At 32.3% G+C, this 16,596-nt stretch overlaps 1 protein-coding gene across 1 annotated transcript; it reads right to left on the bottom strand.

Moving 5' to 3' along the window:
- Window positions 1–1,129: 1,129 nt before the first annotated feature.
- On the bottom strand, window positions 1,130–15,509 carry LOC124355074 (TM2 domain-containing protein CG10795). Its single transcript, XM_046806003.1, has 3 exons — window positions 15,115–15,509; window positions 2,889–2,970; window positions 1,130–1,590 (listed from the first exon to the last, which is right to left on the bottom strand). The coding sequence occupies exons 1-3, from the start codon at window positions 15,302–15,304 to the stop codon at window positions 1,314–1,316; spliced, it is 549 nt and encodes a 182-aa protein (XP_046661959.1). The 5' UTR covers window positions 15,305–15,509; the 3' UTR covers window positions 1,130–1,313.
- Between the last annotated feature and the right edge of the window lie 1,087 nt (window positions 15,510–16,596).

Genomic DNA, 16,596 nt, shown 5'->3' with positions numbered 1-16,596 from the left:
TAACACTATCAACATTTGTCAATATTATGACATAACCTATAAACTCAGTTTCTCAACTTTTGTGTCAATCTAACAATTAATCAATCAATCATAGTTTACGATAATGAAATATCAGTGTACAATTATTTACCTTTATTGTTGTAGTTGTTGTAAATGACGAATCTAAGCACTCCACATTTTCACGAATAAACATAGTTATCTGCTTTATCCCGTGCGGCGGACCCACAGTTATCTGCTTTATCCCGTGCGGCGGACCCACTGGACGGGCATCGTAACGTTACCGGGCGTTACACTTTTTCATGAGTGACTCCGAGCCGCAACCTAATTTAAGACGTTGTCACGTCAAAAAATAATTGTGATAAAAGTGATTTTTGCTCTTTTTGTAATAAATTATTCATTTCTATATTTCATATGTTATATCAGTATCTTATATATGACTAGCAGTAATCCACAATTTGCACGCAATTCCATTTAAAAAAGGGGTTATGAGCATAAATGGCATTCCAACAATCCTGAAAAAGGTGATTATCACTGAAAGATATTCCAATCTCTTGATCTATTTTAGGTTTAACATTAAAGATGGGGTCCTGAAGTCTGAGAGTGAAACTGCTTTTTATAAGTATCTCTGAAATTTCTACGCAATATTTTATAGAATAGCTTCAATGATTTCAGTAACAATTGAACTATTTTAGGCCAGTATGGAGAAATCCTAAGTCTACATAATTAATTCTACAAGAACAGACACCTTTAAACTTTGATATGATTAGTATAGATTGTACTAGCTTAATTATTTTTCAATCACAGCTTTTAATTGGTGAATGTTCAATAAATGTTTATAGATTCTATTAAACACTTCTGCTACCACAATGTTAAAAATTTGCTGTAAATATAGGCTAGGCAACAAAAATGGGAGGAGGCTGAATTCTACTTAAATAGACCTGCTGCTGCACATTTACGGCCCTTAGTCTCATTAAAATAGACTGTTCCATGGAGTCTACAGCCTTAATTTATATTTATGGTAATTTAGCTAATAGATATTAGGCTTAGACTGTAATAAATAAGTTATTAAATAAATATGTGTAGATAGATTAATAATGCAGGTTATTATAGTATAATAAAATCACATGTATTTCATAAAATGTATTTATTGACAACTTATATTTAAATAATCCTAAATGTTTTTACAAGATTTATCACAGTATAAAAGAGAATGCTTCAGGAAAATAAAAAGATGTACCTAAAATACTGGAATTATATACAATAACCATTTTTTACAAGCACTATTTTACACACCACACTTTTTAGTTATTTGCCTACCAATCATCTTGAGGTACTCTATATGTCCAATTGTCACTTCGCACCATTTTTATACCAGGTCCGTAGTAAGGTATTACGTAATAAGAGCCATCTGCAGGTCCCACTACCTGCGTAGCTATAAGTATTATATCGACTAGTTGGCCTAAAAACATAAAGCCCATCGTGCAGAACTTCAGCAATCCTATTGCAGGATATCCCAAGTAGAACCTGTCTGCACCAAACATTCCCAAAAATATCGAGAGCAGCATTGCCGTTTCAAAGTGATAGCCATTCCTGAAAAAAATGGAGTAATGTTTTAAGATTTAATAGTACATTTATTTATATATATACAAACATTATTTTATATAGGAAAATGTTTTAATAAAGTATTCTTTCATACATTTTTATCAAACCTAGAAAATAAGTCAATAGAAAATAACTTTCTGTTAATACTTCAGCGCAAAATGAAAAATATACATAAAACTTTTTATTTTTAGAAACAACTTTGAAACTATGATCTTATTTTATGGCCAATGCTCCCAAAATATATTACAGTAACTCTTAACTAGACATTATATTATGAGTGTGTCTCACAAATGAGAACTGATGCGTGCTATGTAAGAATAAGATAGGGGGTCAAATCCTGGTAAACCAAATACTTTCCTTCATCATAAATTGCAAGGTAATCACACTATTGTCTCTTTATACAACGTACAATTTTAAATAATCAATTAACAATCATCGCAAAAACCTGTCGGTTAATATTAACAGCAAAGGGTGAACCGCAGATTAAAAGTTAATAAGTATTTTAAATATTTTCCAGTTAGTAGAATTTTTACTAGAAATTTACAACAAACGTAATGAAAATAATGTATGATGTTCCAAGAATAATCTACTTTGATGTTCATTCACTTTTTTTGTATTTGATCAAATTATAATGAGATATGAATTTTCTTGATTAGATTAAATATGTTACTACAATGTTCACATGTTTTAGCTCACTTTATTCTAAGACAGGTAACAGTTTGTCAATGATAGTTACAACACTAATAAACGTTTGAGCACTTGCAATTTATATTTTTCCATCAAGATAAAAGTGGAATTGATATTAACAAATGAAAGTCAGAATAATATATTATAGTGTAATACAAATCATGATAAGATGGATCTTACTGTGACACCAATTACAAAATGATCAAGAAAAGCAAATATGATACACTTTCATCAGTCTCAATGTGAAGCAGAACGATTGAGTGTGAAGTATGCCCTATTTCAGGAGTGTACCAAGTTAAATCCAATTAAGATGAGAAACCTCACACTGAACCAAATTCTGTTTGTGCCTAACCTTATATAACTTTAAGTAGGACTTAAATTGAGATTTGAGTTTCAACCAAGGCTTTGAAAGACTTAAATCTCTTTGTAGCTAGCATGTATTTATAACTAAACAGGTTTTTTTTGAATTTACAAGAATTAAACATATATATTTTATAATAACATTTAGGCTTAATTGAGACATGTGTATCAGGTTTTTCTAAAATAGGTCTTTATAATTTTATCATTGCTTGATGAATATGTATTAATGTAACACTTACGTCCACCGGCAGGGTATTTCCCGAGTGAAGGTTGAGTTATTTGATTTCAAACAAATGATTCCATCTGCTGCTTTACACAAAACTGTAAACAAGAAATAAATTGTATTTTTATATTATAAAAACTGTCCTGGATTAAGAACAGTAATAGAGTACAAAACATAAGCTAACAGATAAGTTTAAGTTCAAAAGATTTTAATGATTGTAAGACAAATGGGTAGGCTACTTTGTTATTATTCAGTGGCCACTCAGTCCTTATCTACTATTTGTTATTACACAATATAATTTAGACTAGGTACCAATCTGTTTACTAGTAGTACCAAAGTTAACCTTTACGTAGTCTGATGACGGAAAAGTTGGATGATCTGGGACATATATATATATATATATATATAATATATATATATATATATATATATACTGTATGCAGAAAATAATGCTCAGAGGCTTCTTTAACTAATAGAAGAAAAAGACTTCATATAAATCCTTTAATATTTCGACTTTTATGTCGTTTTCAAAAAGGTACAAAAAGTATATATAATGTAAGAATTAAAAGTAAACATGTGAATTTTTATAATCAGCTGAAATATTCTATTCTGATTTATACTGTAATTTATAAACTCCTTGGTATATTATACTAAAAAGGGCTTTATATTAAAATGAAAATTTAGATTAATAACATAAAAGACGTTCTAACAGCATAAAATTAAATTAAATATTAACAATTTTGTAGTTTTGTAGTTGTACATTCATAAAAAATTAATAAAATTAATAAATTTAAATATAGACAATACATTGTTTTAGATTTGCTAGATTAATTTAGACTATTTTAACAGATTATTTCTTATTTAATCCAAAAGGTAATTTTGACTTAGTGACTAATTGATATGCTTGTTCTAAATTTTCTAATTGAATTTTTGAAGAATCTTCTGGTACTTTACAAATCCCTTTTAATGTGTAACAATTATTAAATATTTCGTTATGAGCCAATGCATGTTGCGAAACCAATTTGTCGTCTTGTCTGTTGGATGAAGACCGATGGTTATTCATCCTAATATGTAAGGGATTTGTCGTTAATCCAATATAGTCCTTGGGACAAAATTTGCAAGACAACTGATAGATTACATTTTTCGATTTACAGTTAATGTTATTTGAAATTTGGTATGTTTTATTAGTTGTGCTACTTGTAAAAGTTTTAGAAGGATTTAGAATTTTGCATGTAGCACAACGCTTGTCTTCGCAAGAATGGCAACCTAAAAACTTTTGATCAGCATCTGAATTTGGAATTTGGTTAGGCAATAATTTAGGTCTTACCAGAAGGTTCTTCAGATTAGGGGCTTTACTAAAAATAATTCTAGGGGGTTTTGAAAACAAACTATTTGTCAAAGGGGATGATTCTAAAATGTTGTAGGCCGTTTTTAATATATTGTTAGTTTTATGTAGCCCCGGGAAATATTGCGTAATAAATTTAGGATCATCTGTATAATTTTTTCTTGTTCATGCTGCTGTTGTTATTTTATTTTCGATTTGTTAATTTGATTTCTAATAATCTTGGTAGGGTAGTTCTTAGCAGTAAAAGCTTTAGATAATGTTTCTATATAATGGTGGTAAATCCGAGTTGTTTGAACATAAATTTTTTGCTCGGATTGATAGGCTTTTTTGGTATGGACTTTTTGATGTGAACAGGATGGCAACTGTTATAGTGTAGGTAATGCATGGTATTAGTTTCCTTTACATGAATTTTTGTCTTTAGATAGCCGTGTTGTATAAAAATGTCTAAGTCCAAAAAGGTTACAGTTTTAGAAGAAAAATTCCAAGTAAATTTTAAAAATGAAAATAAATTTAGTTGTTTTTAAAAAAGTTTCCAATAAAGTTTTACCATGTTCCCCAGATCACAAAAATATCATCTATAAATCTCAGCCAAACGAGAGGTTTGTGTGGCTGAGATTTCAGAAAATCTTCTTCGAGCTTACCCATAAATAGGTTTGCATAGGAAGGTGCCATCCTAGTTCCCATTGCTGTACCATTAACTTGTAGGTAATTTTGATCTCTAAATTTAAAATTATTCATTGTGAGTATCATATTAATTAAAGTAACTATAAAATTTGTGCTAGGTTTCGAATTGCTTGGCCTATTGTTTAAAAATGAAGTTACATACTGTTTACCTTCACTGTGTGGAATGTTGGTATATAGTGATTGTACATCAATAGTCACTAACAAAATGTCATTTGGGAGTGGTTGTCTAATTTCACTGAGCCTTTTCGATAAAATGATCTGTGTTCTTCACATAAGAGTTCAAATTCTTGACAAAGGGGTTGTAAAAGTTCATCCACATAACTTGAAATCCGTTCGGGTTGGAGATCCGTAGCCGGAAACAATGGGTCTTCCTGGAGGTGGTCTTGAAGGTTTGTGAATTTTGGGTAATATGTAAAATACCGGTGTTCGAGGTGTTTTTGGGACTAATAAATTAAGGGTTTCCATATTGATGTCTTCTTTGGGACCTTCTTGCAACAAGTATTCTCTTATTTCATCGTTGAATTTAGCAGTTGGATCTTGATCAATTGGTTTGTAAAATTTTAAGTCTTGTAGTTGTTTTTCAATTTCGTATACATAATCATTAATATCTAAAATCACAACAGAATCTCCTTTGTCAGCAGGTAAAATTACTATACTTTTGTTTTGTTTTAAGGATGAAATAGCCCTTCGTTCGTTTAATGTTACATTTTTCTTTTTTTCTGTAGTGTATCAGTAAAGTGAGTTAACAAATTGTCGCTATTATTAGTTAACAAATTGTTGATTGTTGACGATGCAGGTGGAGCGTCAGGTTTGGTGGAGTCCAATCAGATTTTAATTGAAATTTGATACAGAATTTGGTATTATATTTCTTGTTGATTGTAGACTGTTGTTGGGAAAAAGTGAAATTTAATCGTCTTTGTACATTTCAAAAAATTCTGAGAGCGTCCAAATGTTGTAAGCCTTTCGAAATATAATCTCACCGATGATGAAATTTCAGTTTTAGAAAAGGGACTTTATTTCACCGAAAACACCCAAATTCAACCACATGAATTTTACTGTGGCAGAGACGCTCTCAGATTTTGAAAAATTGAAAAATTGAAAAACAACTACAAGACTTAAATTTTTACAAACCAATTGATCAAGATCCAACTGCTAAATTCAACGATGAAATAAGAGAATACTTGTTGCAAGAAGGTCCCAAAGAAGACATCAATATGGAAACCCTTAAATTTATTAGTCCCAAAAAACACCTCGAACACCGGTATTTTACATATTACCCAAAAATTCACAAAACCTTCAAGACCACCTCCAGGAAGACCCATTGTTTCCGGCTACGGATCTCCAACCGAACGGATTTCAAGTTATGTGGATGAACTTTTACAACCTTTGTCAAGAATTTGAACTCTTATGTGAAGAACACAGATCATTTTATCGAAAGGCTCAGTGAAATTAGACAACCACTCCCAAATGACATTTTGTTAGTGACTATTGATGTACAATCACTATATACCAACATTCCACACAGTGAAGGTAAACAGTATGTAACTTCATTTTTAAACAATAGGCCAAGCAATTCGAAAACCTAGCACAAATTTTATAGTTACTTTAATTAATATGATTACTCACAATGAATAATTTTAAATTTAGAGATCAAAATTACCTACAAGTTAATGGTACAGCAATGGGAACTAGGATGGCACCTTCCTATGCAAACCTATTTATGGGTAAGCTCGAAGAAGATTTTCTGAAATCTCAGCCACACAAACCTCTCGTTTGGCTGAGATTTATAGATGATATTTTTGTGATCTGGGAAACATGGTAAAACTTTATTGGAAACTTTTTTAAAACAACTAAATTTATTTTCATTTTTAAAATTTACTTGGAATTTTTCTTCTAAAAACTGTAACCTTTTTTGGACTTAGACATTTTTATACAACAGGCTATCTAAAGACAAAAATTCATGTAAAGGAAAACTAATACCATTGCATTACCTACACTATAACAGTTGCCATCCTGTTCACATCAAAAAGTCCATACCAAAAAGCCTATCAATCCGAGCAAAAAATTTATGTTCAAACAACACTCGGATTACCACCATTATATAGAATCATTATCTAAAGCTTTTACTGCTAAGAACTACCCTACCAAGATTATTAGAAATCAAATTAACAAATCGAAATAATAAATAACAACAGCAGCAAATGAACAAGAAAAATTATACAGATGATCCTAAATTTATTACGCAATATTTCCCGGGGCTACATAAAACTAACAATATATTAAAAACGGCCTACAACATTTTAGAATCATTCCCCTTTGACAAATAGTTTGTTTTTCAAAAACCCCCTAGAATTATTTTTAGTAAAGCCCCTAATCTGAAGAACCTTCTGGTAAGACCTAAATTATTGCCTAACCAAATTCCAAATTCAGATGCTGATCAAAAGTTTTTAGGTTGCCATTCTTGCGAAGACAAGCGTTGTGCTACATGCAAAATTCTAAATCCTTCTAAAACTTTTACAAGTAGCACAACTAATAAAACATACCAAATTTCAAATAACATTAACTGTAAATCGAAAAATGTAATCTATCAGTTGTCTTGCAAATTTTGTCCCAAGGACTATATTGGATTAACGACAAATCCCTTACATATTAGGATGAATAACCATCGGTCTTCATCCAACAGACAGACGACAAATTGGTTTCGCAACATGCATTGGCTCATAACGAAATATTTAATAAATTGTTACACATTAAAAGGGATTTGTAAAGTACCAGAAGATTCTTCAAAAATTCAATTAGAAAATTTAGAACAAGCATATCAATTAGTCACTAAGTCAAAATTACCTTTTGGATTAAATAAGAAATAATCTGTTAAAATAGTCTAAATTAATCTAGCAAATCTAAAACAATGTATTGTCTATATTTAAAATTTATTAATTTTATTTAATTTTTTATGAATGTACAACTACAAAAACTACAAAATTGTTAATATTTAATTTAATTTTATGCTGTTTAGAACGTCTTTTATGTTATTAATCTAAATTTTCATTTTAATATAAAGCCCTTTTTTAGTATAATATACCAAGGAGTTTATAAATTACAGTATAAATCAGAATAGAATATTTCAGCTGATTATAAAAATTCACATGTTTTACTTTTTAATTCTTACATTATATATACTTTTTGTACCTTTTTGAAAACGACATAAAAGTCGAAATATTAAAGGATTTATATGAAGTCTTTTTCTTCTATTAGTTATATATATATATATATATATTATATATATATATATATATATATATATTTCTTTAGTTTGATTTAATTCATAAATATTATCCTATTCGCTTCTAAAGCACTTTCTACTTGAAAAATCAACAAAATGTGCAATGTAGAGGTTGAAAACATTTAGGAGTGTTAATAAAATATTTCTCTTTTCAAGACTCCATAGTTGAAGTCAATGGCGTGACATATGTTTGATGGGGGTCAATAAAAGGGAAGAGGGGAGATGCGGCTCACCAAAATAGACAGACTGTTGTTCGCACCATATCTGAGCAAGAGATGCACGTTTGTTGAGAAAAGCATCAATATCAAAGTTTTGTTGTGAGAGGACTAAAATTTTATGTCAATATAATTGAATAATTCACACAAAAAACACTTTTGAGAACTCAAAATTCACACAAAAAACACTTTTGAGAACCCAAGTGCATGACTGGGACAAATAAATTTTGTAATGACGAGAGGTAGTGGAAAATGAATCATGCAAGTACCAATCTTTCCGCAGGTAAAGTGTGGGTGAGTTAGAGGATTGACAAAAGTTGCTCTGTAGGCACCATTTTTGGCACTCATCAAGGGGAGTTTAATATTGGAGATAACTTGGTAGTACATTAGCATTCACCTAAAACTGAGTGTTAAATGTGTACAGTATTCAACATTGCCCAAGGAATATTATGTAGTAACCCTTCTTTGTGTTTGTTTAATAATTTTGCAGAAGCCACATTATACGCAATAGAAATTGCTTTGGAGATAATTTTTTTCTCATTCTTGGTCATGTCCTAGTCTTATGATCATTATTAAAGTTTGAACTATTATAGTCAGCCTGAAGACTATGATGCAAGAGTAATGGTTGAATAAATAAAAGTAAAAAGTAAAGTAAAGATGTCTTATTTTACCAGGCAAAATAAATAACACATTATAATATTTGTTTATGCTGTGGTATTGTTAATAATTAAATTTATATTTTATTCCTAAAATCGCTTCATTTGTCGGTAAATTGGTATTATCCGTAGGCCACTTTGTCTAACTACTATTTGTTGTTAGTCTATATAAACAGGTAAATACATATGTACGCATTACAAGTATAAAAATTTAGGAGCGATTACGTGATCTGAGCTTGAATTTAGGTACTATCTCGAGGGGTGCCACAGAAACTTACTGATGGCCAGGGTCATATATATATATATACAGTATATATAAGAACAAAATAAATTGCTCCAAAAAAAGAGAAACTCATTCAATGTTGACAATTTCTAATGCATCCTTTCATAGTATTTAAAATAATATAACTATCACCAATAAATAATTCACTAAAAGATATATAAACAAAGCATAAAAACGATTAGTAAACAACAATCATGTAGATTACAATTCTTGAAGTTTGTTTATTCACACTACATGTGGCAAAACAAAAACATTCCTCGAGATATTACCTACTAGGTAGCAAAGGATATCAAAATTTCAGGTCTAGTTATGAATGACTACAACCATCACTGCGGGCTGCGGTAGCCTGCCCTGTTGACAATGAAAGATAAACTGAACCTTAATATAGTGTCAGGTACGGTAATACAGTACTGCAAAACTTCAGAGGGTTGATATGTAGGTAGTCACCATGTTGAGTCCAGGATTAAGGCATTGAGATTTGCAATTCCAAAGTTAAACATTAAAAAAGCCATTGTTTTCATAATTGGACTGTAACTAATTTCATATTTGAACAATCACTCAGCTACAGTATAGTAAGCGGCCAACACCTCAATTGAATTAGGGTACCAAATTACCAATAAAATTAGAAATACTTAAACTAACGAAAACAAAAACATTCTAACTATAGTTATTTACAATTGATTACTGCCAACTATTTTTAATGTTGAATAACAATATCGTTCCAAATTAATTCACACAAAGTAAAATCATTTGTATGGTATTTTAGGATGTATGGGATTTTAGGCCGCCTTGTAATGTATATGTGTTATTTATGTCACAAGAGGTCAGACATATGTTTAACATTCAAAATATTAAAAATTAACTAACTGATACAATATTTTTTATTACATTTTATACATACATAAAATGTAATTTATTAAATAAAAAAATATATTATTTTGTGAAATGTTATATTTTTTACTTACAGCCTAGATAAGTTTTTATTCACTATTAAATTATTAACTTACTTTTTTATATTTTAATAGCTAAGTTGTAAGAATCAACATTTTGATTTCGGTTGTTTAGATAATCATAGATATGACGAGGGGAGGGGAGATTGTAATAAGTGGACTGCACTCATTTGATAGTTATTATCGAAGTTGATATTATACACACCTCAAAACAATTAAGGGATTACTTCTATTGCTTGGTGCAGGATAAATATAAATAACATGAGAGAGTTATACTTTGCCCACAGATAAAGGCAGCATCTTAATAAGGAAGATGACATTTTGTTTCATTTGCGAATAGTTCTGTTAAAGACAAATACCGCTGATTTGCTTATCAGGTCAAAACAAGAATTAGATAAGAAAAATGTCAGGTGTAGTTCTGTAACTAGCTGAACTTGAATAACTTTAGATATTGATCAGTTGATATTCTGTTTGATTTTCATTGTAATGGCAGGTTTTTGTCTGATACAGAATCCAGTAGAGTGGTCATTTTGATAGAAGGTTTTTCTCAATAGGATGTGAGTAACACTGAGTCCGTCAGTGGTTTCAAGATTGTGGAACCGGTACCAGGAGCAAGGCACTTTTCACAGAAGACAGAACAAGGTTGTTTTTAGTCCACCATGCATATGGAAGACATATTTTTTCAAGTTAATGCACTTAGCAATCGGTTTTCAACTGTTAGAGAATTAAAAATTACCTTAGTCAAGCAACTGGAACTCATATATCAGACCTAACTGAGAGAAATCGACTCCAGGAAGCTTGAATGAAGTCTAGAAGACTTAAAATATGGGGAAGAAGAAATGTGCTTTTATCAACTGTTACTTTTTTTTTTTTTTTTTTTTTTTTTTTTTTTTTTTTCTTTGGGGTATTGGGGTGGATTCACAGATCCTCACACGTCAACCTGAGCTTATTGTGTGCCCCTTTGATGTTAGAGGGGTAAGCCTATCTTTGTGCCCTTAATTAGGCTAAGAAGCTTTTCCCCGATACTAGCATCTGGTTCGTCGCCTGGTTGTTTATCACCGAAAAGAGCCCTTCTCCTTGCTCCCAGTCTCTCACAGTCCAGTATTATGTGTTTTGCAGTCTCTTCAGACTTATTGCAGAGTCTACACTCCGAGTCCTCATGTCGTAAACCTACAGTGTTTAGGTGTTTCCTGAAGTGGCCGTGTCCAGTGATCAAGGCAATCACTTGCTTTACCCGATCCCTGCCCAGCCCCATCAGCCATCTGGTGAAGCCGGAGCTAGAATCAGCAAGCAGTCTTTTGCCGAGTGCTTGTCCTTGGTGACTCTGCCACCGCAAGCGGTGTGTCTTCCTGGACCATTTGTTTATACTTTGGTAAGCGGCTGACTTGCTTATACCACAACTCGGTTCTGGACCGGTGTATGGCATGCTTGCTCCGCTTTTGGCAAGCCTGTCGGCGCATTCGTTACCACCTATACCTGTGTGGCCCGGTACCCAACCAAGACGCACATAGTTGCGTGATCCAAGCTTGCAGAGAGTGTTAAAGCACTCCCACACAAGCCTGGATGAGATGCTGTTGGAGTCAAGAGCTTTAAGAGCTGCCTGACTGTCTGACATTATACAGATGTTCATTCCCTGGTACCCTCTAGTGAGGCCTAGATTGGCACAGGCTAGGATACCATAGATTTCGGCTTGAAATATGGAGCAGTTCCGACCCAAACTGCCGCAAAGGGCAGTTCTAGGGGATTGACTAAACACTCCATATCCAGTTCTACCCTTAATAAGCGAGCCATCCGTGTACCAGACAAAGCTCTTTCTTATAGTTGGGATGTTATCTTACTCCTAGTGTTGTGTTTGGTGGGGGCTCAATATTAGAGTGGGGAGGAATAACAATTGATGATCGAACAAACCTTTTAGTGAAACAGTAGTTTAACAATTCAACATTATGTGGATGAGGTGTTCGATGTCCATATTCATCTGAGAGTAGAACAAGCAAGTCAAGATTTTGTATATGTGCACAGTCTTTGACATTACTTGGATGTATATAACATAACCAGTATAGGAATGGCCTGCTGCAGTCCAGACCTAAATCCAATTAAGCACGTCTGGGATCAACTAGGAAGAAGTATCTGGGGCTTGCCAAATCAACTCAGGATCTTTGACGAGCTGGAAATGGCGTTCAGAGAAGAATGGGCGAGGTTGCCTCAGGAAAGTCTCAGACGACTCATAAGAAGCATGCCACAGCCTATTCAAGCAGTTATCTCAGCCAGATGAGGTAACACAATTATTGAGAGTGGAATTTCAAAGAATAGGTTATCGTTTGTCCAATTCAAAATTTAATAAAAGATATATTTTTACTTTAATTTTTGTTTTAGATGTTTGTTAACTGCCCTAACCTAAATTAAAATTTCAAAATTAATAAAAAGGATTCTATGCTTGACAGTATAAGGCTTTAAACATTATGTTTTAAATATTGAACAAACAACTGAGTACAAACTATTAAAAAACTGACTTTTAGTTTTGAGGTGTGTATAATATATATATATATATATATATATATATATATATATATATATATATATATATATATATATATATATATATAATATACACAACAAGAATCATTACAATAATAAAGTAATGTAACAATAGCATTAAAATAACAATACCAAGTTAAACCTACCTAAATATCTACCTAGATATTTTACAATACTTACACCCTTAAATAGGTGCACTTACCTACAGTATAAAAAATCAAAGATAGTTTGCTAAATAGTCTGCCATTATTCTACTCCTCAACGTTTCTGAACACCCGCCAAGAACTTTCAATCTCGTATTAATCACCATTTACACATTCTTAAAAAATTAGTTACTTCTTGTTATGGGTAGACTTTAATGAGCGGCCTACACTCGTTATTCGGTTGTTTTTGTCAAATGTATTGATTATTTCTATAAAATTAATATTTCAATATTACAATTTATTTAACTTAACATATGACTTCAATGTATATGTTGTTTTGGTCATTCCGAAAATGGCGAGGAATATGAGATTGAAAGTTCTTGGTGAGCGGTCATAGAGGTTGAGGAGTGGCGGTATTCCACAGACTATCTGTAATTGTTTGTACCGCACAGAAGTGCGCCTGTTGGGTAACAATCCTTTCCTCCATTACACAAAAGCGGTTGCTCACAGCTATTCGCCAAATCTGTAAGCATTGTATAGTATCTCTAACAAGTGGTTCAGATTAAAGTTGGTTTTGTTATTTTTAATGCTATTGTACATTTACTTTGTTGTTGTAATGTGTTATTCATGTTGTTAATGTATAATAATTCTTCTTGTGTGATTATTATATAATATCGAAGTTGGGTAATATACCGAATCGTTCGATAATGATAATGGGTGGGCAGTTACACAATAAATACTAACGATTAGGTTAGGTTAGTAAACCTAAATCGCCTAACCACATCGGCTGCAGCATGCTTTGAATAGGTAGCCTCTGTTTAATCAGAAAGTACCTGACGATCCAACAATTAGTGTAGGTCGCTTATTAAAGTCTCGCCCTAGTTAGGTATTTATTGTTTACTAATCTTTATCATAATTCATCAACCAGTCGGTCATATTTTTTGTTAACCCTTTGAACCCCAGGCGACGAAATATCGTCGCAGAGAAAATATGCGAAGATCCCCGCGGCGACGATGTATTGTCGCCAATGAAGATGCGAGAATCCCCGGGCGACGTAATATCGTCGCCATGGTATATGCGTTTAATACATATTTATTTGAAACTGTAAAACACATATTTTACGAGTATTAATACATATTTATGAGTATTTAAGTAAAATACAAATTTTTTGTTAGTAATATAGTGTATTTAAAATAACATCTATCCTCAAAAAAATATATTACTCTTTGTTGCTACAGCTGTATTTGTTTACAAAGCGGTCTAATGTTATGTATATTGTCTTTGGGCGTGTGAATTGAGTTAAATGTTGTAATTGAGGACTGTTTTTAGTCACTTTTTCTTTAGTTTTAATCTTATAATAATAATCAGTTCTGTGAACAATGAGTGACAACATTGTAAATCACCCGAGTGAATTGGACAGACAACTGGATGTTGATCCTACCTATAGGCCAACTATCTCAAGACTCAGATGACGAAGACATGCCATTTAGTCAGCTATCTACTTCTCGCGGTAACGCCGCCGCTAGGCCTACTCTGGACAATGACCAACTGGCCTCAATGAGATCACGGTTGCAAAATCTTTATCTTTAGAGATATCAATATAATTGTTTTTGTACATACATAAAACTAAATTTAGAAAAATAAAATGTGGGTGCCCATGGTAAAAATTTTTCTTATTTTTGAATTAAAAAATCTTAAAATCTATTTTTTTACCTAAAAATCTAAAAAGATATATTTTAAAGTTATTTTAATGTTGTTAAATAATTTTTTATACTTCAGACCAAACTTTTTCTGTGTACACAATTTCATTCTGGACATTTTGGTGTGTAATACAAGACAATAGAATAAAAAATAGCAAAAATATTAATTTTTTACGAACAGTATGTAATACAGCTGTTTCTGCTCCGGGGATTCTCTGTAGTTCTTAGGTCAAATGGTTTTGGTAGTCTTTCCCACCATCAATATTTTGGTCTGGGGTTCAAAGGGTTAAATAAATTGTAATGTTGAATTACTTTTTTGATAAACACAATCAAAACATTCTATATAAACAACTGAATTATGAAGTGTAGGCAGTCGATTAGTAAAGTCTATACTATGATGATTCAATTAGATTGCAGTGGTGGCCTCTTATTATACTGCAACCCTTACCTTCAGCTTTATTTTGTTGTGTGCATCCTCTTGGTTGTTGTGTTTTCGGGTCGATATATGAGTCAATAATATCTGGATGGGGGCATAAATACTGTCCCATTCTAAGTTTACTGCAATCTACCTCATAAGAACTTTTGCTGTTAGCAACCTCAAGCATAAAGACTATAAAAACTATGGTATTTAGAATCATTGTAATGACTTAGATGCATCCCTAACACATTATTGATTTAACACTAACAACAAATTTTATGACATCTAAGAATAAAAGCAAACTTTACTAATGATAAACCCAACAAATTTCATTATTCCAACCACCGCCTCTAGTCTCCAGTATAACAACACTGAAAAAAGAACAAAGATTGGTAAGCTGTGTAAGGTTATGTTCACTGGTTGCCAAATAACAGATGCTGATATCGTAATTTTTTTTGTATTTGCATAAATTCAGGCGTACTACATCCAAAACAGAAACAATCTAGAAACTATTATCTACATAATATTTCGCCGTTAGATCTCTTCACTGCTTTTTAATTACTCAGTAGATTGAGACATAATTTCTGTTTGTTGTGAGGTCGTCGCCTTAGGACTTTAGCTACATGCAATATATCTGAAAATGACTACTGACTGATCTAGTGGCTCTGTCCCTAAACCTACGAAGTTGCAGAGGAGTCTAAGTGGTGGATTTAGGATGTTCTTTTCTTTTTCCATAGTGAATATGTGATAAACTATACTTATGAACAAAAAATAATCATTCACTGTAGGTAATCAGTCTGATAAATTAATAGTAGCTATTGGTTATAGGAATAAAATTGAAACTGGTGGACAGACATTTTGCGTTTCGGTATATTGTATTCTTATAATCTATATGATGATGATCTATCATTGGCTGTTTTCATCACAATAGAGAGATGTAGTCCATTTATTGGTCTAATAACCTATCCGGTTTAGATCTATCAGCCATCACCGCTAAATATAAATGGTACTCACTGTGGTTGCTACATCACCATCGATTAAAATCAATGCAGAGTAAACACATGCTAATTAGGCTTTTGTACTTATAGGCTATTTTGTATTAAGTGTGAAAGTGTTCGACAGTAAAATGTGCAAGTCGCCAAAGGGCCTTAGCTCGAATGAGAACAAGCAATTACCGAGCACCTAACATGATTCACCAAACCTAATGAGTATACCAATATTCTCAGTCGGGTGCAGTTTCAAATTCATAGTAGTAACCGCTCCAGACCTTTTTAAGAATCTCTGTCTCCACAGCAACTGATCTAAGCCGACAGCACGAGGTCGAGAATAAACGGCAACGACCTTCCAGGACATTTGAACTTGATTGTTTGGCTCCTCCTCGCTGACCTCCAGACAGACAACAACTCTAGATGGCTCCAGTGTTGAAGAGCTTTTTAAGTACCTGGAAATAAGTTGTTAAGGAATTTGTCTTAAATTCAAAATCTCACATCCTCACCCGAGCTCTCACGTACT

This window comes from Homalodisca vitripennis, chromosome 2 (assembly GCF_021130785.1).
Source record: "Homalodisca vitripennis isolate AUS2020 chromosome 2, UT_GWSS_2.1, whole genome shotgun sequence".
NCBI lineage: Eukaryota > Metazoa > Arthropoda > Insecta > Hemiptera > Cicadellidae > Homalodisca > Homalodisca vitripennis.
This window is presented reverse-complemented; position numbering and strand designations above follow the sequence as displayed.